The 23111-nt window shown below is 43.4% G+C and overlaps 1 protein-coding gene across 1 annotated transcript in view; it reads left to right on the top strand.

Moving 5' to 3' along the window:
• The first annotated feature begins 6904 nt into the window (after positions 1 to 6904).
• Positions 6905 to 23111, top strand: part of sv2a (synaptic vesicle glycoprotein 2A) — a 35958-nt gene continuing 19751 nt past the window's right edge. Inside the window, exons 1-2 of the mRNA XM_029505065.1 lie at positions 6905 to 6995; positions 22223 to 23000. Coding sequence (XP_029360925.1) covers positions 22391 to 23000 — 610 coding nt within the window. The 5' untranslated portion in view covers positions 6905 to 6995; positions 22223 to 22390. The remainder of the gene's footprint in view (positions 6996 to 22222; positions 23001 to 23111) is intronic.

The raw sequence follows: 23111 nt of genomic DNA, 5'->3' as shown, positions 1-23111 counted from the left end.
TACTGCACAGCTGACTTCATGTAAAGCTCTGGTTTGGTCGCTCTAGTCCCCGATGACAGACTCAACAGAATGAAGCTCAGTGTTGGTAAAAATAAACCTGCATGCTGTTAAAAATATGAAGGAGGTGCTTTATTTAGATCAGTACACTGTTTCACTGTTTCACTACACTTTGGGATAGGATGGACCAAAATTTCAGAGATGCCTCCTCTCACATTTGTTACGATGACGTGCAAGTCTCCAACAGGCTCTGCGTTCTTGCCACCTCAAAACCTACGGATGTCGGTGTCATGCATTCTCACGTTTCACCGGATAATCACAGACGACAGAGCAAGACCGAATAAAGTGAAGATGCAGTCCAAAGTCTCCGCACAGCTTCGATGGCAGTGGCAGCGCATCGGTATCGGGGGAGAGACTGGACATGGCCGAGCTGAAAGTCTAACCCCACCGGCTCCCGTGCTCCTGCTGCAGCATGCTGTAGGGCCCGCAGAAGTACTCAGAGGAGGACGGGCCCAGGCCTCCCAGCTGCCGGATGGACTTGCACATCGGACAGGGGTAGTCGGACAGGCCCTCGATGTCCTCGAAGGCCAGGTTGACGATCTGGTCGCAGCAGGGGTCGCAGTAGAGGTGGCCGCAGGACAGACGCTTCAGACGGACCTCATAGGAGATGCAGCACTGGCAGTGAGGCAGGTCGGGGCCCAGCGACAGGGAGCCGGTCAGGGAGCTGCTCTCCAGGCTGCCGGCCTGGCTGGAGCTCAGCTTGGTGGGGGACCTGAGTGGAGTGGGGGGGCAGTTAGCATGTGAGGGCCCACGAACAAATCATCTCTGATCACCAGACAACCTTTTCAGAGTGCAAGGCTGGTTGTGTGTCCAGCTGCCAGCTGTAGTTCATTGTTCATCGATCCGTCTTCTAACTCTCAGAAGGAAAATAAATTTAACTGAACAAAAGTGATCATCCTGTGTTTAACCGAGCAGATCAGCCAAAATATTATCATATTTTACAAACTCAGATATTGTCATATCATCTTTGTGTCCCACGCAGCAGGATTTACTACAAATTCACTCAAATAAACCAGATTCTCAAACTCAACCTTCCCACAGTTTGCTAACAGAAAACTTGCGGCTCAGTAAAACTTCAAATATAGCAACATTTACTGATTCCAGCTCAAATGTGAGGATTTACTGAAAAATCGACGGACTGTTGGTGGAATAAGAAACAAGAAATCTGAATACATCTGCGTGACCTTTGGGCCATCGCAAATGGGCATAATGATCCATTTTCAAAACTAAAAACAACCTTGGAGAAAATGATTGTGAAAATCATTGTTAGTTGATGCAACTGAGGGTGTGTCAGAAAAACAAAGACAAGCTTGGATCCAGCTTTTCTGGCGCTTTCTGGTGAAAGGGTGAAATACTGGTAAAACGAGATCTGGAGACAGTTGGGGTGGAGTTGTTGGAGCGATCTTTGCTCCTTAAGATGTGACGGCACGTTTGCTGACATGAATCTGTCACACATTTGGACTCAGCTGCAGCCTGTTGCTTTGGTGCTCAGCCGAAACTCACGCCGTGATGCGAATGCCATTGGACGGGGAAATGGCTCCTTCTGGGGTCTTTTCAGGGAAAAAAAGGACGCACCTAAAAAGGGGACAGATTACAGGCTGCATGGCACTGAGGGATTTCACATTCACTGAGTGGAAGTTGTGTAACAGCGATGAGCTGATGTCAGTGAGACAAAGCAGGAGAAAATGATTCAGAAACACTGTTGGGAAAGTGAGGCAGGAAATTCCTCCTCAGTGTGTTAAAAATATATTTAGTGACAGCACGATAAAAAATCTGTCCTGAAATGAGGAAGAGGAAGCAAAACATGAAAATTCAGTCACCGAGTGTTGCCATTTGCAGTGTGGATTACACAATCCAGGATTATGCAGGGAGGCGGGTTTTTAAAAATATGGCACAGAAATAAACAGGTCTGTGATCATTATTTAATGATTTTTTTTTCCGGTTCAGTGAAACACGTTGAACAATCGTCGCTCACCTTGAAGACGATGAATCTTTGAAGCAGTCGAAGCTGAGAGCTGCGAGGATCCTCCACAGCAGGTCCATGCCGGTTCCTCTCATGGTAGAATCCGGATCTCATGCAGCTGCTTTCTGCCGAGCATCATATCTCAGCACCTCTGGACCTCTGGACCTCTGCTGGTTAAATCACACACACACAGTGAAACCCTGAAGCACCCCTCCCACGGTTTTACATATGCAAATTCAATGGATGCGCCACCATCATCATCCTCATCATCATCATCATCATCATCATCATCTACCGGCATGTGACGGGAGGTAAACACCGCGCTGCTTCCATTCACTGCTGCTCTCTCTGCGTTTGAATGGCTGTGGACGGTTTCTCTGGTCCCTTCCTCTTCCTCTTCCTCCTCTTCCTCCTCCTCCTCCTCCGCCGCCGCCGCAGCAGCGCACGGCGGACGCAGAGAGGCGCAGTAGTGGATGCCCCCCCCCCCCCCCTTCAGCCCCCTTCAGCCCCCACCCGCCTGATCGGAGCTCACCAATGAGCTCAAAGTGGAACAGGAAGCTGAGATGGCCTCAGAGCCCAAAATACTGGACCCAGTGAGGCTTTAACTGTGTCAGCCCATGATAATAATAATAATAATAATAATAATAATAATAATAACAGATGCTGGTTTGTGAGCTATACATGATGTAGGACTCCAAATAAAATTTCATTATAAGATCATAAAAAATTGTAAAACATTTTTTAAAAATGTCATTATCATGAAAAGAATTGGTAATAGTCTGAGACCCTCTGCTGTGGTTTACAAAATGCAAATATAACATTTCAAATTTTCAAAGCTGATCCTAATTATTCAGAGGTCCTGTGTCACTAATCGACCAGATCAACGTCTGGTCAGCCCTATTTTACACCATTTACACCAGTTTGTTTCTACACAATGAGAGGCAGGAGGAGTAAAGATACACAATGTTTAAATTAGAAAACAGGAATCAGCTGAGTTTTAAAAAAGAGAAGATTTTGTTTATTATACAGTGAGCTGTTTGGGAAGACATATTTACTGTATAATCTGCTCTGACCACCAGATGGAGACAAGTATGTTCCATAAAGTTCCACTAAAAACCTCCGGGGACTATTATTTACGTTTTAATGGCAGGAATTACGTTTACATTAGACCATTTACTTTGAATTATTGTAAACCAGCTGAGTGTCATAAAGAGCAAAGACAGTTTATTCTGCAGTAAATCATGATGGAATATTGCTGATGTTCAATACTTTGAGAAGGCGAATGAGCCATATTGGATGATTGTTAATATGCACAGATGAAAAAGGACATACATCCTCAGTCCTGCACACCTTTATATAAGGCCTGAGTTTGATACAATAATTCATCACAGTATTTACAGCTGCATCACTAAATTGTCCCTCACCACTTTACTATGTGCAGTAAATTTGATCTCATTTGGAAATGAAATTGTGTGTCAGCCAGGCAGGTAAAGAAAAGAGCAGAGATAACCGCTGCAGATACACACACGTCCTCTCCGGAGGTATATATAACTATGTTCAGATGATAATCGGGTGTGTCAGGGCTTCAGCGGGGCCAGCTGCCGGCTGCTGGAGGGGGGACAATGTGTAGCTGTGTTTATCTGCTCTGTCATGTTACCAGCAGGCTCCTCTGCAAGGCCACCTTCTCCTCCGCCTCCTCCAGCAGACAGCACAAATGACGAATGGTTCATTCATGTAAGAGTCTGTTAAATATGCTCAGCGGTTGAGGATGAGTTTCATCTTCCAGTATTTTTCTCCTGTTGATGAACGAGTGTCCAGACTAGCTGGAGCTGACAGTAAATCTGCTGCAGTTTATAGTTCATAATGATGATTTACATTGTGAGAGCTATTTCACTAAACAAGCTGTAGTCAAAATAAACAAATATTTGGTAGACATGAGTTCTATTCAGTGCTGTTAGTGATAATAGAGGCCTTTACGTGGCGGCTGGTGCTATTGTTCAGTTCAGTGTCATTGCTGACTAGTGATGGACGATACCACGCTTTGATGGTTTGATACGATACAGACAACTTTTTTTGGCATATTTAATCGATACCAATACCAATACTGATACTTTCTGTAATTTTTTTTCTTAAAGTCTAAGTATTAAACTCAAATACAAGTCACATGATAATTCCTATCACACAAACCACAATTGGCTGTAGTTTTATTTATTTTATTTTTTTCAAAAGGTGAAAAGTTCTCCACTTTCTCCTTTTGTATTCACTATTAAGACACACGCCAAGTTGTTGCTGGCTTGAATGTTACCCAACATTTCCCAACCTTTTTCTAAAAGCTTTACACTGTCTGACTCCTTGAAAAGTGTCAAATCTAAAAATGCACAGTGCCTTCTTTATGAATTTATTATTTTCCTTTTGATCAGACTCCAAGAGAATTGACTCACTTCTTTTTTCTGTTGTTGTTGAGTATTTGAGTTTATCTTTATTTATAACAACAACAATAATAAAAAACAAAAAAATATTGCTATGGTGTTCATTGTTTGTTTGCATTTAAATTAATGTTTAGTTTCAAGTAAACTATGATGGATGTTATTGTGCCTATAATATTTGTATTTGTTAATAAAGAATTATTTAAAAAATGTACATATGTATAAATCGTTTTTGCTAGCAGGCTAAAAAAAATCAGTAAAAACTAATTACTGGAGTCGCGTTTCTGTTCCGGTCACGTGACATGCGTGGACTAGTCCAAGTTTATCTTACCGTTGGGGGGGTCCGGCACAAAACCCTGGAGTAAGTTAGCCTTAAAAAATATCAGGAGTGACACATGTGCTTTTATCTCGCATTTATTCATTAGTATCGATACTTATTTAGACTAATCGATACTCAAATACGTACCGTGTGAGTATTGATATATACAGAGTTGGTACAGCTGACGGCTTCAGTGTTTGCCGTCAAGCTAGCAGGTTAGCTAACGTCCTGCCGAAGTGCGCAAAAACCCAAGAAAATGTGTAAGAAAGAAACAGAGACGGACTGAAAGACAAACAGGGAGTCCCACAAGAAGCTAAAGCTCCCTGCAAGTATTTTAACACAGAAATCCGATAACCCCCCCCCCCAAAAAAAAAACAAAAAAAAAAAAACAACAACGCAGAAGTGTGCATGCTGCACGTTGCATGCTTGCACAATTTATCAGTTATTTACATTATTATTTTTTTTATATTTTTAAGCATTTAATTGAATTTGAATTTATTTATTGAGCAGTTTCATCCTTTATTTATTTTTATTTGTGCCACTTTTGATTGTACATTTTCTTGTTTATGAAAAAGCTTGATTGGCGTTTATTTTCTCTGCGGCTCTTATTTCATTTCTTCACATTTGGTTGTCTGACTGAACTCCGTGTTATCGATGCAGTTGAAATGTTTTGTAGGCTGTTGACGTGTTTCCTGTTATGCCTGTTATGGTTTTTCCCAGCCAGGTTAAGGTTTGTGCTGGAAACAGTCAGGCCCTCTCTATCAGAGGCAGCAGGACAGAAGGCCTCCAGGCAGCAGCTGATCAATATGTGATTGAAACTGAGGAAAGCAGCTGAAAGCCTGAAGCCAGAAGACGGGCCTCATCTGATCCCCCTGCTCCTGATGACAATGGGACGACAGCTGGAGCGTCAGTGGAAAACTGACTGACAGACCTGAAACGCTGAAGGCGCTGCCTTCCTCTTGTTAGGTGAATAGATTTCACTCTTTTTATTTCTTAGGAACTATGTTTTAAATGTTTTTATTCAGAGGTTTTCAGTTCTTCAGGATTTCTGGCGTCGTTTGAAGTATGCAACACTTTAGAATTGATTTGGTGTTTTAATGGTTTGTCTTGTATTGATGTAAATGGTGTTCTTGACATCCAGCAGGATTAACTGCAGTTCAAAGTTTGATTAATTGAAAGAGCAGGAATTAAAGTCATTGATTTTTTTTTTTTTTTTTTTTTTGTTAGGTTGACATTTTTCAAGTTAAACCAACTGCTTCTCCAAATGGGAAACAGTCAGCAAGTGGCTGGTGGTTGGTGGAGACCAAAATGGAGAAAAACTGAATATTAGTGTTGCTCTGTGTATGCTCAATATGCACGAGAGCAGTAGTTATAATGGCTATCTGTATTCAGTGATAGTGCGTGACAATTTGTCAAGGTTGTGTTTACAGCTTGCCCCCAGGTGGCTGGAAAAAAGTCAGTTAACAAAGGTTTTAATAATTAATGAAGGAAGGAGAGGGCCTGAAATGAATCCACCTCATTTTAGACAGCATTCCCTGCAACCTGGAAACGGATGAACGGTGGGAGGTGAGTGGGTGAAAAAAAAAATACTTGTTTGCAGCTTTTTGAGGTTTGTGCCACGAAGTGTGCTGAATATGAGAAATCTGAGAAACCACTGACATAAAACCTGGACCAACCTCCGATGTCCCTGGGTGTTTTGTCTTTCAAAGTTGCAGACTTGTGCGTTTACCTTCTTCAGCACGTCATGTTGAGGAGACTTTTAGCTCTTCTCCACCAGGGGCGTCATTTTTTTATTTATTTTTTTTTCTAACAAGGCCAATTAGAGGCACGAGCCGAAGCACGTGCAGGGAGAGGCTCGTCTCGCACACTTCATTGCACCAACCATTTGGTGCGCGTGGAGAAAGTGACGCTCGGTGCGCGTTCCCGAGCCGGGTGAAGTGTGACCCTTTTGAATATTCAGGCTCACCTGTGGACAAAAACAAACCTGCACACCCCCCTCCTGTCTCTGAGAGCGATGGTGGGGGCGGTGTCTCCATCAGGGAGGGCTGGTGTGTAGTAACTGTTGGGGGAGGAGGGTGCAGCTGCCTGTTACTACGTCAGCGCACATCACAGGAGCACACAGGACCGTTTTACATCCAGCACCGGGGGTGACTGCCTGCACACCAAAAAAAAAAAAATATATAAATAAATAAATAAACAAAAGCGACCGATCTGACCTTCCCATCCAAAGGTAGGTAGATTTAATACGGCTCTTAAAACCTGCAGTTAGTTTTGCTCTTAACTTTCCTTTAAATGCGCGAGATCAGCAGCAGATCTTTTGGGAGGATTTCCGCGCGTTTGTGCCACAACTCCACATTTATTTGTGACTAAAATCACACAATTCGCAGGCCTCTCCTGCACAACACAGCGACCCAAAGTCCTGCATCCAGAGAGCACCGGTGGAGCCACGGTGAGAAAATAGAAATGGCTGATGAGATCTTAGACTCAGACACGGTTATGATATTTGTGGCTGCGGATTTTTTGGCGAAATGCGCCGTCGTCTTTGGTCGATGACCATCATCCATCCAGAGGATGGACTCTGAAGGCTGGAGGTTACAGGGTGAAGGTTTCATGTATTTGCTGGAATTTATAGGAGCAGCATCCCATCATCGATCCAAATATTTACCGACTGTTTTTTTTTTTTTTTTTTTTTTTTTTTAATCTGTATTTTTCTCCGACGCCCTTGTGTCTCTCCTCCACCTGCCCCGCTCCTTCTCTCCTCATTACGCGGACATGCATTCGTCATTCTGCCAACACAACCGCCTTTCCTCTGATTTATACAGAAGTTTCGTTGTCTCTGTCGTGTTATATTTGCTTTGCACGTTAATGGGAGGCGGCTCGGGGGCGCAGTGGGAAGCGTGCAGCCGGGCCGTCCTGTCCTGCGTCGTGCGCCTCGATGACCTTGTAGACACCCGGCGGGCAGAATGATGGAGGAACAGTGATGTGCAGTTTGGGCTCCGTTTCCATATGTGCTGTTGTGTTGTTGATGCTTTGTATGTGCTCCTCAGAGGGGTCAGCTGTTTGAAACTGTTTGTGTCCTTTTGGACGTGTTTTTGTAACTTCCCATGTCTGATGTGTTGTCTCTGTGGCAGCCATCACTGCAGCTCCGAGCTTTCTGGGGTTGAATCTACCAAAGCAAAGCTGCAGGATCATGTTTTTGTTCAGACAGTTTATACAAAGCTGCTCAGTTTGTCTTCATCAGGCTGCAACAGCAGCTTTTACCCGTTCTCCTCTTTTGATTTAACATTTCTTTTCCTTTTATTTGACACCCAGAGATCAGCAGTAGTTATGTTAACATTGGTCAGTCAACCTGAGTGCTGTTGGATTGGAGACACCAAAGTCCAGACCTTCATCTCTGGTTCAGGCTCTCAGTCAGTCCAGTTGATTTGGGCGTCATCAGTGTTTACTCAAAGTTCACAGTGACTCATCGTCTGCACAGTTTCCTGTGTGATCCAGCCTTCAGAAAAGCCCATTTCATGGCTCGATGCTTGGTTCATTGAGTAGCTGATTGGGAGAACATTTATTGACTAATCTTTTTGGGTAATCAATATGTTTATGCTCCGCCCTCTCAGGTGTCTCATATTTTCAAATATTGGACAGAAAAAAAAGGTCATTTTGGCTGAATAAGACCAACTTTCTTTCACCTCAAAGGCCTATGAGAAATTATACTGCACATCTTTACTGACATGTTATTAACGTCATTAATGAAATGAACTGATAACTGAAATAATTGTTAGACTGTGCCTCAATCGGTGTAGATGTTTGACTGTCCATGTTTTCTTCTGGAGGATTAATGCTGTTTTATTCTCAAACACAAACGTCTTTCCTGTCCAAGCTGTCACTGAACAGCGTGTGGCCAAACAAAAGCAGTGTGACTCGACATCTTTGTTGCAGATGAGGCTGACGTTCCCATTTTAAAGGAGCGCTGGTGGAGCTCAACACGGAGGGGCTCCACATTAAACCGGGAGGAAGAGAGGGAGCTGCTCTGTTTGGTGTTGTCATTTTCTGCCTGCTGCTCTGCTGATTGGGCCGTGCTCCGGTCTGTCCGCAGAGATTAGCCCTGTCACAAGTTACAACTCGCCTCTCGCTGCAGCTGGGAGCAAGAGGGTGCAGGATATATTAGCATAACAGCTCGGAATAAAACATATACTGCCGAGCTTCGCTCTCCTGCTCAGCTACACCTTCCAGGTGTTGTCAAGATCTGCAATTAGCACTGTTGTTTCGACGCTGAGCTCAGTGCTTCAAGGAACACGGGTTCATTAGTGCACCATCGTTTCTCCACACAGATCTTTCTGTTGGCTTGTGATGCTGCTACAGAAATAATCCCCCCTCTGCTAAAGATTTTCTGTGACTCCAAGCGATAATTGATGATCTTTTCCCTCCTCTCCAGATGGGATGGGGTGGCGGCGATGCGAAGCAGCAATTAGTGTCAAGCACGTAACTCTCCATTAACAAGTGACAGTGCATTTTTATTTAATATCATTTAAGGCGACGAGGTGTCCGGCTACCTCGTCTGTTTTTGTAAACTAATGCGCATGATTAATATTCATTGGCCCACTGTAGTGACATCCATCTCCTAATTAAATGCTACTCACAAATAATCTGGGATAGTAAAGATTTAGTTTACACTTCAAAAACTGTGCTTCACAATGTAATAATAATCTCATACAAAGGAATTTATCTGTAACTTTGTGGGAAGGTGGCATAAAACAGATACAGGGAAACAGTGTGACCTCAGTCAACACCGGTAGACAAATCTTTGTACGTAGTGTGAGCAGTGAGTCATCCTGGCATCAAAATTATTGGAGATGAAACATGTTTCTGTTGTTATAGTTCCTCCTGATTAGAATCGATATATATATTTTTTTCTTACATTAGATGAGAAGGCTGATCACCGTTCATATCTGTACATTATCCAAGCAGCTGAAGCTAACAGCAGCTTTTCTTCCTGTAAAACCTCAACTTGTCATTTTTACACATTTAAGTGGGAATCAGATAAGACACAGTGTGATAATTGGTGAGTTTCCCAGGTGCTTGTGTTGGTTTATTTTTAGACAGAGCTGTTTCCCCCCCGTCAGTCCTTCTGCTGAGATAATTACCGCCATCCTCCAGTTTGAAAGGCACAAATACTGTACAAGCAAAAAAATAAGGCTGTTCCTAAAATCTCAAACTGCTCCTTTAATATGTACTGTCTCAGAAACTTCTCTGTATCCCCTGCACAATTTGAATCAAATTACAAAGCCCTTGTAATGAAGAACTTTCAGAGAGGTTATTAAACCATTATGGGGCCAGTAGAATAAAGCTCATGTTGTCTTTGGGACCACTTTGGAGAAGAGCGTTCAATAGATCGGACCAACACATTAATAAAGCAATCCGCACCACACCGATGCTCTGACAGACACAAGTGGATTCAATGCACAGGGGAGTCTTGTGTTGGCAGCAATCTAATTCACGAAACCATAAAATAAATCTTACCGCCAGGAGAAGAGCTGCCGTGGTTGTAGTCTACCTCCCACTATGGCCTCTGTATGTCCCTGGAAGCATGGCGGCTGGTTTGTGCCACGTGATTCACTATTGCACAGAACACATTAACCTGAGTGTGTTGTGTGATTTTTGCTTTGGTTATGGGTGAAATATTTACTGGATGGATTAATAGACAGGCTTTGTGCAGACACTCCTGATCTCTAGACGATAAATGCTACTGGATTTGGTGATTACTTAAGTCTTTCTTCACCAAAACTTGTATCTGATATCTCAACATCTACAAGCTGGACTGAATTTGGCGCACACATTCACGTCTGACTTTGGTAAATTTTGTAACATCACAATTTTCACTTTTGCAGTTTTGAGCGAGACATATAAAATATTTCTCTCCAGGAAATTATACACTTTGCACCATCAGTCTGAAAACAGATGACACCAAAGTCTGATTATGTTTCCTCTGCAGATGACTTCATTACCTGAATTAATTGTGTTGGGAAGTGCTACACGTATTTGGAATGTGTTCTCAGCAGGTCCGTCATTTCCGTCCAAACTGACTGTCAGGTAGAGACAGAACAATTTCACTGCAGCTTTCACAACAGTTCATTTGTAAGAAGTTGACACTGGTGATGAATACTAATGAGCTAAATGATGGAAAATGAGCCTTTGGTGAGCTGCTGAGAGACACCCTGGGTTATACACGCAGCTGTTTTTATCTACCATGCTGCAGGTTTTGAATTGCACCTCTCACATGCCCTCAGTCTGACTCCTCTTCAGTCCATTTTGCAGCGAGCAAAGCCAAAATGGATGCAGAGTGCTGACGTCACTGTGTTTGAGATGGTGTTGCTAGCTGCCTTGGTGCCACCAGGGTGACGGTGGCACGCTGAGAGCCTGAGCAGGGGGGGAACAATGATGTAACTCATGGTAGCCTGCGTCGCTTGATTCTCCCAAAGGGGACTTGGGCATGCACAGCCCAGCCCTCTCCTCTCAGCTGCTGATGTGTTCTTAGCATGAATGGGCCCGAGGCCATGCAGGAACAAAACCGTCACCCTCCGTATGACTGTGTTCAGATGTCACAGCGTGGTTGGGCCAGATGAGCAGGAAGTGGACTGGGGCTCTCTGTGTGAGGCTTATATCGCGCCAATAAATCACAGCTGTGGGACGAGGCGCCTCTGTCACCTCTGTCCTCGTGGCCAGAAAACAAGACATGAATAATTGATAGATACTTCACGCCTGCCTCAGCAGGACTTCCGTGGAAGCTCAGACCAGGCTAGCTGATAGAAAAATGATGGATGAGGGTGGAGGAAAAATAATAGTGGATGAGTGCCGTTCAGAGTCACAGCAAGAGGCTTCAGCTGTTAGCCAGGGCAGTGTGTATCTATCCTTTAACAGAAAAATAGATTCATTTCACGTCATCCAGATTAGAGAAACTACATTTTTTTAAAAAAGTATGTGCTTTTGTTCAAAAGGCTGCACCCTCAACCTTCCTGAAGAGAAGGTTATGCAAAGTTATACTGAGTATATAATGAAATATTTAGTTGTAGCGAGTCATTTCGTTTAGCAAATTTGAGCACCAATTGTGTTTTTCGGGGGGGAAAAAAAAGCTTTGTCCCGTAATGACCGCACATTATTTCACATTTAATGCGGGAGTGTAGCTTCTTTGGTTTCTGTTGATGGAGGTCGGCGCAGGGCTGTTGTGAGCTAAGTGTGAATGTGAGCACGCTAACATGCTGATCTCAGATTGTCCTCCCATTAAAAAGGTCCCATACAAATATGTAGGAATTCAGCTAAACAAGTCTGCTGTAAAGTTTGACATGCTCTTTATGTTGCATCACAGCTGCCGAACTGCCTCACATCTCTTATGAGAATTGATCCTGAGGGGAACATGAATGTACAAACCAAATGTTGTGGCAATCCATCCGACACCTGTTGAGATGGGAACCCTGCAAGGTGCAAGAACAAACATCGGGAATCCCCAAACCAAGAAGGATTCATCCTCTGGGGGACGCAGATCAATTTCTAAGCAACACATCAGCTAGCTGCTGAGATATTAAACTGTGAGTGACACTGCCATCCTCAGCTTGTTTTAATCAGTACAAATACGAGACCCCCTTCGGCAGCAGAAAAGACAAGTGCTTACTGTCGACTGGTTTCAACCTCTCGACTCAAAGTGCGCTGAATAAACTGAGCAAACAATCTACTTAATGTTTCCATGAACTTCACACACATTGCTGAGTTGAACTCTTGTCAGCAGTTTCCCGGCGCTCAGCAGTCGGTAGGTCCGCTTAATGTTTCACTAAAAGACAATCAGCCGCCTCATCTCCCTTTTTTTTTTTTTTTTTTCTTTTTTCCACGTTGGCGAGCTGATCTGAAACGAACATACTGCTGACTGTAATCTCCTCCTGCTGTCAGAGCCCATCAGGCAGCATGTTTTATTACGTGTGTGGGTGTTTGTTGACTGATTGTTGAGTCCTGTGGCGAGATGTGGGGGGGCGGGGCGTCTTCAAACAGAGCAGGCATGTGGACAGTACCGGCCTCGACCCGGAGTGTTGCCCTCATCCTGTTACAGTCGGCTTCGTGGTACCAAGATGATAATAGTTTTTTTTTCATCTTGTTCCCTGCTTGATCCATTAAAAACACAGATTAAATCTGTGTTAATATGCTGAATTAAACATCGGCCTGTTTTTTTTTTTTTTTGTCTTTTCTCTTTTGGGGGGGGGGGGGGGGCGTTTTAAGAATGAACTTATCGTGTTTTATTCACCTTCCCTGTTGTCTTTACTCGTCTTTTTTTGTTTCTATTTGTCATCGTGTCATCACAATCAGGATTGTGCTGAGACTCAGGAATAATCTATCAAAGGTGTCCTGACCCACCTCTCTGACACACACACACACACACACACTGCCATACAGCAATGCCCATCGTTTTTCTTTTTCACGCCACACATGTCTGTGCCGTCTAGTGAGTGCCAAATGTAAATTAGAGAGGAGGAGTTACACAGAAACAAAATCACAGGCACAAGTCTCGGTAATAATTAATTTCTAGGACGTATTGGATCGGTGATTTTGTGTTAAACCAACATTAGTTTCATTACTTTGTGATTTCTTATAAATTTGACAGATTAGGAATAGTTTGTTAATGGCTTTATGTGATTAATCATTTTAATATTTTGTCTATTTTTGATTGTTTATCTTAAAACATCACCTTGGACTAACACTAGATTAACATCTCACTCACTAAAGGTTTGACCATGAAAAGCATCAGCATCTTAATCCAGAATATAAATAATCCTAAATTCCACATGTGAAGGGAGAGAGGCAACAATATTGAATTGATAAATTAATTTATCAACTGACAGAAAATTGATTGACCCGAACGTGAGCATATTTAACCATATTCTGACATGAATCAATAAGTGTGATCGGTTAAACAGAGTAGTTTATGCACAAAACTGAGCATCTCTGTGCGTTAACGTCCACACATGAAGGTGTGTTAATCTGTGTGGCGATGAAAGCTGAAGTTATAATTGGAGACAGCAGTGAGTCATCCTGGCGTCAAACGCAGGGGCTGTTAATGTGAGGCATCTCCAAACGGGAGCTTTTACTCCGGTTGGATCGTGGTTTTATTCCCACAAACTGCTGCTGCTGCCCCGCCAGCTGTGATCCAACCTGCCTGCATCTGTCTGCAGTGTGAGGTGTCCACAGGGCAAACAGAGCCTTTCATTGAACTACAGTAAATATATTGGCTCACAGTCGGGGAGGCCCTATTGTCCTTTTAAAACCAGCATTTTTCTTTTGTTAACCACATTTCGCGATGGGGAACTCCTTAGCCAACAGTCGCCTGTTTTAGCAGATGCAGGATTGCGGATTGACTTTATCATTTACATCGAGTTGTGTTCCTGATGAGCCAGTGGGTGAAGTCCAGCGTTCTCTCTGTGTCAGCAGTGTTTTGATGCCAACTCTTGACAGGAACGTGCGTCTCTCAGCTGCTATGTTCTCCACCGTGTTCTCCAGCCAGTCACTCAGTGGGCCTGCAGCTTTGTGCTAAGCAGGTAAAATAAACAGCGTCCCAAAGCTGGATGAGAGAGCAGGCTGTAAAACTAGAACAACGAGATGGGAAGATGTTATGAAGCTTGATGGACTCGAAAGGAATTACAAGGTTGGGTGATAATTCTCCGCGTTTGTCTTTACAAGCAGGACCTTTCTCATACGTGTGGTCGTTAAGAAGAATATCGAGCAGCGTGACTTTAATCTGACTCTGTTTGGACAGTATGAGATGATGAAAGACACGCCTCCCAAACGAAGGACAGCAGAAGTCATTTCAGAGAGGTTTGTTGGTGTTTAAGTGGCCAAACGTTGCAGTCATTGTGACTAAGGCAACAAAATCTGTGCAGGGAGGAGCTTTCAGTGATGCATCATTTAATCTGACTGGACCGTGTTTCTGATTCCAGCTGACAACATGACAACAACTCTGTTTGTTGTTGTAAACATGACGGAGGTCATCCTAGTTCTAACAAAGCAGTCACTTTAACCCGAACCAGGTTTGGCACTTCATTTCCTAACCACAACATTAGTCGATGAATTATACGCTTCTTTGAAAAATAGCTTTATTATAATCCTTACTTTTTATACCAAATCTTCAGCCCTCAGCTGTTGCGACACAGCTCTGACCATCTGAAATGGAAAAATGTTTTGGCTCCGCTGAGAGAACATCATGGGTCCCCATTAATTTGGACATGAACATGAATGTTATTACCCAAAAAAAAATATTTGAGAAAACCAAAGTGAACAAGCAAATTTGATAAGTCTGTCATGTGAAAACTTTAGATTGTGGCAGCTTTGGAGCATCAGGGACGAGAGAGAAAGCACAGGGGAAGATACTAAGCCTCTCTTTGTTTGTGCTGTCAAGAAAATAAATTGAGTTGCGAGCGTGTTGGGATTTTATCATATATAGTTTATTGTGTGTGCTTCCGGTGAGCCAAGAGGCTGGATGGCAACAGTCACGGTGGTGCATACGAACTGTCGACTGGTTTCTTCCTCCTCATCCATCTTTTCTGTGCCAGTAACCGCTCGTCTCTTCCCCTGCCAGAAAGTGTCTGCTGCTACAGTAAATGGTTCTTGTATTTGCACTAAATAAAATGTCTGGCCTCTATCATCGAGTGCCAAGGCGTGATCGAGAGGGGGCAGGCGTATTTTGAACAACTCAATTTAGCAGATGCACGTAAAGCCAGCGTTTTAACAGTTGAGTAAACGGCGGCGGTTAAACACAGCGGCCACTCAGGTCGAGTTAGGTTGTGCTGTAGTGTTGAAAGAACTATCTTCTCAGACTCAGACTAATGCGGTTGCTACTGAACCATGGAGGGAATCTTTGGAGCTCACAGCTTAAAATGCCAACATTATTAGAAATCACAACACTTGGATCCAAAGGAAAATGAACAATATATACAATAATGTCATATTTACAGACATGTAAAGGTGTCAGTTCATCACTGGGCTTCATTATTATTTCAGCAATTTTGTTACGATTTGTGTTCTATAATACGATGACAAGTCAAGAAATGTTTTTATGGCAGATGTGAAGAGTGTCTATCTCTGGCAACAAAGAGAGATATATCTTACCTCTTCACTGATAAATGCTCCATTGTGTTCTCCAGCTCGGTGCTAACTTTGTCTCTCCCAGGAAGTGTACAGTGAGCTTATCAACGCTTTTCCCTAAAAACAGCCGTCTGAAGCAGGAGCGGTGAGAGCGGACGTTCGAATGGAAGGGTTAGATAAACTGAAAGAGAACACACCAAAGACAGCTGAGTAATAATTGTCATGGTTCAATAAAGCCAGTTGCGGTGGACTTTAATTTTAACTAATGAAACTATAACATGGCACTTCTTCCACTGAGCTACGCTCCAATGACACCCTGAGCCTCCACAGGCCTCCGCGGATAACGCTGAACGCCGGAGCAGATGTGAGTCCTGTGAACAGCATCAATCTGTTTCTCTGCCTCTAACACTCCAACAAACTGTTGACAGATCGGTTTAATCTTAGCGTGTCGACTTTGGCTCTGCCAATATTGACACACTCACCGTCGGCGCTGAGAAACATCACGCATTTTCCAGCAGCAACTCTCTTCGTATTTGCTTTTCATATTTCTTTTTTGAATGTCTTCCTCATATTCCTCTGTACTGACGGGACCTGAGGCGGCTCCAAGACACTGTAACTCATTTAGTTCCCATGTTTTTGCCCACTACCGTTTGTTAGCGTGCTTTGAGCAAACCCCATTGTGTGTTGCACATGTGTGCGTGTGTGTGCACGCGCGTGTTTGGCTATGTGTGGAGTTTTACTTCCCCTCCCTGCGGCGTCTTCTCTCAGCTCAGAAGAAGAAAATGGGATTACATAATTAAATCTCTCATCAGCAGCAGACAACAGCCGGTGTTTTCGGCTCCCTGCTCCCATCGACTGCCGATTTATCATCAATCTACACTTCATTACAGATGCCAGAAGAGTTTAGAGAGATATTTAGTTCCATGTTAAGTCCTCAAAGTCTGAGCTCCTCTGCTTTCTCATTATTCCACGAAGTGCTCAGACTTCATCTGAGGTCACTGATGCTACAGCTGCACAGTAACCCTGCATATTAACATCGGGAGAGTATTTGTTATTCATAGGCAGAGAGTCAACCAACACCCACTCTTTCTCTCTTCAGTATCTCTGGCTTGTGAAAGGCTGATCATACGGAGGTGGGCCGCTTCACTGCTCTCAGATGGGCCTCGAGAAGCCTCCTGTTATAAAGGTTATGACCGTGGTGATGACGGGGGATTGACCAATCGTCTTCAACAGAAAGCAATATAAAATTGATTGAGTCTCCGTCTCTGAGATGCACGAGGGAGTGTGTAGCTGAACGGGGTCTGAAGTTATGAAGAGAAAATACAGTTTTATTGTTGGCCTCAACACCGAACACAGCAGGTGGTGGCTGCTGCTGACGGCAAGACAAAATGACCTGCTGAGCGTTTTCGAAATGTTCGCAAAGAGCTGAACAAAAGTTTTCCAATCAAGGTAACATCTGATAGTCAAGACTACATCTTCAGCTCTAATTTTCTAGGTTCTCTTTCCAGCCAAGTGGATATTCATTAAGTATTGGTTTTATTAATGAAAACTCGAATGGATTTCCATGTTTGATTGTGTACACTTTTATTATGGATTAATCTGACTCAGTCTGGTTGTTGGGTCAGCTCGCTGATTAATCATTTTGTCCTTCATGACAAAGAAAAACATTTCGGAAGCTAAATTAATCCCGTTTTTGGTCATTTTGTTTAAAAATTGACTACAATAATGATTTTAATATGAAAGATGTTCCTGATTAATAGTAACTAATATGCCTGTGTGTGTTTGTGTGATAGCAATCTTGGCCTTCTTTTGTTGTCTATAATCATCATATTTTGAAATCTCTGAGCCCCTAACATTATTTTTCTTTGACAGCAGCAGTGTAAGCCGAGAGAAATGTCAAAACTGACGCAGATAATCGATTATTTCCACCGGCTGTTATCGTTCTAAGGAAATGAATTCCAGCCCTGCGCAGTATTTTCAGTGTATCACATTTGCTGTGTGAATCAGCATCTGAACATTTGAACGCACCGCTCTCCTGGCCGGGTTTTCATCCTCTTACACGAATTCATGGAAACTTTAAGCAATCACAGATCTCATCTTTAATTCACACGCTGCAGGAACCTGAAGGTGGATTGAGTGTTTGCTGCTGATGTTGCCTGTTTTTAAACGGTCTAGATCTAAATCTCTCTGACTGTGTTGAAACGCAGTGACTGGAGGACCGAGCAGAAACAGAAGTTTAAAAAAAAAAAAAAGTTGATTATATGAGTCCAGGCTGAGCAATAATCTAAAACAGTTTGCTAATTTGGCTGTAGTGTCATTTTTATTTATGCGTTCAGCAGCACATGGTCAAACCTCGAGGTTGGATCTCCATGAATTTATCACTGAGTAAACCCAAACTGAGATGAGCGACGACAAGACACTCAAAGTTTTTCTCAGCCTGATGTGTTGCTGCCCGTTGGAGCAAAAGACTGCAGAAACAAAAGAGCAATGAGTTGATTTATATATTTATTTATTTTTTGCCTTAATGTGACCATAAAAAGAAGGAGCTGTGCTTAATCTGTGTTTCTTTCCAAAGCCTGGTTGGATTTTTGTGAGCTGAGTGAGAAACAAAACCTTGACCCGAAGGCAGTATCATTGATCTACACTTCAAGTCGATTCAGCTTGTCTCTGCTGTTCGGCCTAAAGCGTTTGTGTGATTTTTTTATTTATTTATTTATTTATTTATTTATTTTTTGGGATTTGCAAACACAGTACACTCTGGATCTGTCTAAAGTTGTGCTGTGGTGATTCCCTGTGTAATTTTTTAGTTTGTTTCAAAGGATGATGGGAATAAATCTTTGTTGTTTGAGCTTTGAAAAAGCGGAGGCACGTCTCAGATCTGGATCTGAAACGTCCCTGATATTCATCGTAATTGTTTTTTTTTTTTTTTTTTATTCTAATTTGATTAAAATTTTCAGTTGGCATTATCACCAAGAAGTTTTGAAGGCTTCCCTTCAGCAATTACACACCATTAGCTGATCTCAGGGAGTTATTTAAGATGATTTATGTCCATGAAGCTCTGTATTTCCTGCATTAGTCTGTCCAAATCTTGACAAGCAGAGTGAGGAGAGGAGAGAGCTACAGCTGAAATGTTCCCTCCTCTTTTCTGGTTTTAGTTTCAGCCGACTTTCAGCGAGCGTGTTCTTAGAAACTCAGTTGTCCCCGGAGACCTTCGGGTTGTGTGATGTTGGCTTGGCAGTAGCTCGTGTCTGTTCGCCACCCCAGAGGCTACACCGGAAGCTTCCAAAGATTCCCCTCTTCCTAGTTGACACTTGTCCCTCCTCTTTTCTTGGTGCATCTGCTGCTGTCTTGCAGTAATAAAATCACTCTGCGCTCGTCACACTTACACAAATAGGTTAAAAACTCATCACAGAAGTTCATCTGGCTCTAAGCCAGAGTAACACGACACCACCTCTCTATCCTGATATTAATTACATGGCTGATAGATTTATGGATTTCTCTGCTGCCAGGGCGGTCTGATCACAGCCGAGACATGGAGACAGCCAAGAAACTCAAACAGTCCATATATGTAAATAAATAAGTCGCTTGTCTTGTGCATTAACAGCATTAAAGGACATGGTTGAAACCTTCATAGTTTAGTTGGAAGGAATAGAACGTGGCTGTAAGGAGGGAAAGGAAAAGTGGAGATGAGAAGAAAGAAAATGAAGCACTGCAGTTGTTCATTAAAATAGTGCTTTTCAGTCATAGCTTAGAAACTTTAACTAGACATGAAAAAACTCCACAGCTTCTCCCACTGATAGCAACTCTAGCCTGTTTAGATTTAAGGACATCTGAGGATGTTTGTTGTATATCCTCATACTTCAATATGAAAATAAAGCCTTGTTTTTGAAAATAATGAGTCAGTGATGAATCAATAATGCATTTAACCTCGTTTTTGTTCCTTCATTTGTACGCTCTTTATTCTTTTTCAGGGTTAATGACTGTTACAAACCCAAATGTGAAAATAAGCCACACTAACATTCGGAGGTGTAGCAGTGGTGACGTCAGTTGCAGATGTGCTGTTCCTCACTTATATGAAAATACACCCACGTTAGATACAGTAGAAGTATTGGCTTCATTTCCTGTGTCGAATGTTGGTGTGACGGACCAGAGGATGACTCAGAAGAAGTAGATGTTAACCACTGTGGCGAGGGAGGGGACGCTCTTAAGTCTGCCGATTTTACTTTAATATCTTTAAAATGGAAGGTTTTATGTGACGTCAGAGGGGCAGTTCTCTCCTTTACTGCCACCATCTCCAAGCTGATCATTGTGTTGCTTTTTGCAAGAACATCTACGCTTGACACATACTGCACCACCCGTTCAACAGTTCTGTGTTCAGAGGACGTTTTAACAAAAATTTGTCATGTATTTTTTCCAAATTAAGTTAATCTTCTGTCTTCTTTATGCCTTTTATTTAATAAAGCCAGCAGACAGGAAATTGAGGAAAAGGTTTGAAGGGGAGTGACATCCAGAACACTGCAGACTCACTGCTCATAAACTGAGTGTTCCGCTGCTGGTGTGAAATACATTTTATGAATAATCATTTATTAGTTATTGAGTGTTTATTTCTGAGCATCTTTTTCAGCAACTGTAAATCGTGAGAAATTAAAAACTGTGCTGTAAAACTAACTGATAATATGTCTTCTTAGGAAGTCTCTTAGCAGAGCCTGTGACTCAACTTAAAGTTGCATTGTAGTGTTTTATGAACCGTTTGTACAATGCTACTCAGTGTGTCTGCAGTTCCTGTGTTACCATTTTATTGTGTAGCGCTGTAGTCGTGCTTTGATGGTATTTGGCATCACATACAGCCACCAGGGTTTGTCGTCATGCTGCTGGGTGCGGCCGGCTCTGGCAGGCTGAAGATTTTGCCCCCCGCTGCCAGCTGAGCTGCTGCTGCTGCTCTCTTTAAAGACAGTGTTGGTCGCACCTGCAGTCGGATCCCCGGAGACTTGCTCTCCAGGGAGGCATCATGTCTCACTTGGTCTCCTGATTACATACATGCTGGAGATCGCCCTACGTTACAGACAAGGAGTAAACAGCGGCTCATCTCAGAAACACTCCAGGCAGACTTCCTGTAATCCCTTGAAATGAAGCAATGTGTGCATGTCTCTCCCAGTCAGCTGCAGCGTGGAGACTGCACATGGCGGTGATTTGTCTAATTTTAAACAGAAGTTTGAAAGCAGCTTACTGGTTTAGAGTTTCACCTGTGACCACCGCCAAGCATCACTGCTGGCTGTGGTTATGTGTGTGAGTCCATACAGCAGTGCATCACTGCAGCAGCTGAAGCATTAGACTACTGAAGTTATCAAGTGACGCATCTTTAGACACGAAAGGGTCTAAAAGAAGCAACAATCCTTAAGGTTTTACATTTCTTTCTTCGGGAACAATGAAACAAAAGAGCTCCTGGTGAGCAGATTTATCTCTGCAGGAGCCAGGTTAGCTGTTTCCCCTACTTTCCGCACTTTCTAAGCTAAACTAACTGCTAGACACTTTCTCTTTGCTGGAGAGCAGTGATGGTGCTATCCTCCCTCCCAGCAAAGCTTTGACAAGAGCAAACAAAAGCATTTCCCAAATTACTTTTCAGATAAATGTGGCTTTGTTCAGGACTGTAAGCAGAAGATTGCTCATTGTATTTTGTATTTTTTTTATTGTATTTTTTGGGAGGGTGAAAGACGAATGTGTGTAAAAGTGGTAATATCTACAGTAAGAATAGTACGAGATGAGTTTTCAGTTGTGTCTATTTCAGAAGTTTGTACAAATCATTAACTAATCAGACTTAGAAAATGTAACTTTTTCTTCAGGATGTTCAGATAAATATACCATGAGGACTTCTTAGCAACACACATTAGAGGTCACGATTAGTCTGAGTTTCCACATTGTAACCTCAGTGGGATCATTAATCTGTCCCTAGCAGTGGCAGTACCTTCTACACACACGAACCTGTTTAACAAGTTGTCGCCCACCTTGTTAATTGTAGATATCTCTGTCGCAGTGAGGTCATTATACAGTATATTGGCTCTGCTGTTCGCCGCGGTGAATGTTCAGTCAATACAGGTCACTGGGCTCCTGGTCGCAGATGACCGCTCCTGAAAGCTGTCATGTCCTTTTTTTTTCCTCCCCAGCCATTAGTGCTGAGCCAGATAATGTTAACACAATGTGAATGCCAACCGTCCTGTTGTGTTTCAGTGTAAATTTGCTCCGATCTGTTTAAGGGGGCTTACAGAGGATGTTTCCCCCGTCACGTGCATTATCCTGCCAATGCAATGAATCATGCCGACAGAAGCTCTTTTCTTTGCGTCTCTGCAGGATTCGCCGTCTGAGCGAACGTTGGCCGAAGCCCAGCGGAGCAGGGAGCTGTCCGCGGTGCTGAATTCACCAGCCCACTGAAATCCCCACTGCACACTCATGTGCTTGGGCCTTTCCTGATACCTCCCATTCCCAGCTGCGACAGACCACCATCTCAACCCATCCAGGATGGACGACGACGGCCGCTACAGAGACAACCGCTCAGACTTCGTCCGCGGCGCCAAGGACATTGCCAAAGTGGCCAAAAAGCAGGTAGGCAAGAAGGTTGGCCGCGGCATGGACAAAATGACCGACGAGTACACCAAGCGCTCCTATAAGCGCTTCGAGGAGGAAGACGATGACGACGACTACGCCGGTGTGCCAAGTAACGATGATGGATATTACCGCAACGACAGTCGGGCCATTGACGACGAGGGCCACAGCGACTCCACTGAAGGACACGATGAGGACGATGAGATCTATGAGGGCGAGTACCAGGGCATCCCGAGGGCCGACTCGGGCAAGGGCGGCAGTGTGGACGGCGTGGCGGCCGCCCAAGCCCAGCAGTTCAGGGATCTGTCAGCCTATGAGGGCGAGAGGAGGAAAGACCAGGAGGAACTGGCTCAGCAGTACGAGACCATTCTGCAGGAGTGCGGCCACGGGAAGTTCCAGTGGACGCTCTACTTCGTCCTGGGGCTGGCGCTGATGGCAGATGGCGTGGAGATCTTTGTGGTCGGCTTCGTGTTGCCCAGTGCAGAGAAGGACATGTGTCTATCTGAGCCCAACAAGGGCATGCTGGGTAAGATTTCCAGATATCACAACCTTTCTCTCAAATATAGGTTTCCATAAAACAGTTGTGAACACGCAGGAGGAAAGATGGCACACATTTCACACACACACACGATTTCTC

The sequence above is a fragment of the Echeneis naucrates genome, chromosome 6 (genome assembly GCF_900963305.1).
Source record: "Echeneis naucrates chromosome 6, fEcheNa1.1, whole genome shotgun sequence".
In the NCBI taxonomy this organism is placed as follows: Eukaryota; Metazoa; Chordata; class Actinopteri; order Carangiformes; family Echeneidae; genus Echeneis; species Echeneis naucrates.
This window is presented reverse-complemented; position numbering and strand designations above follow the sequence as displayed.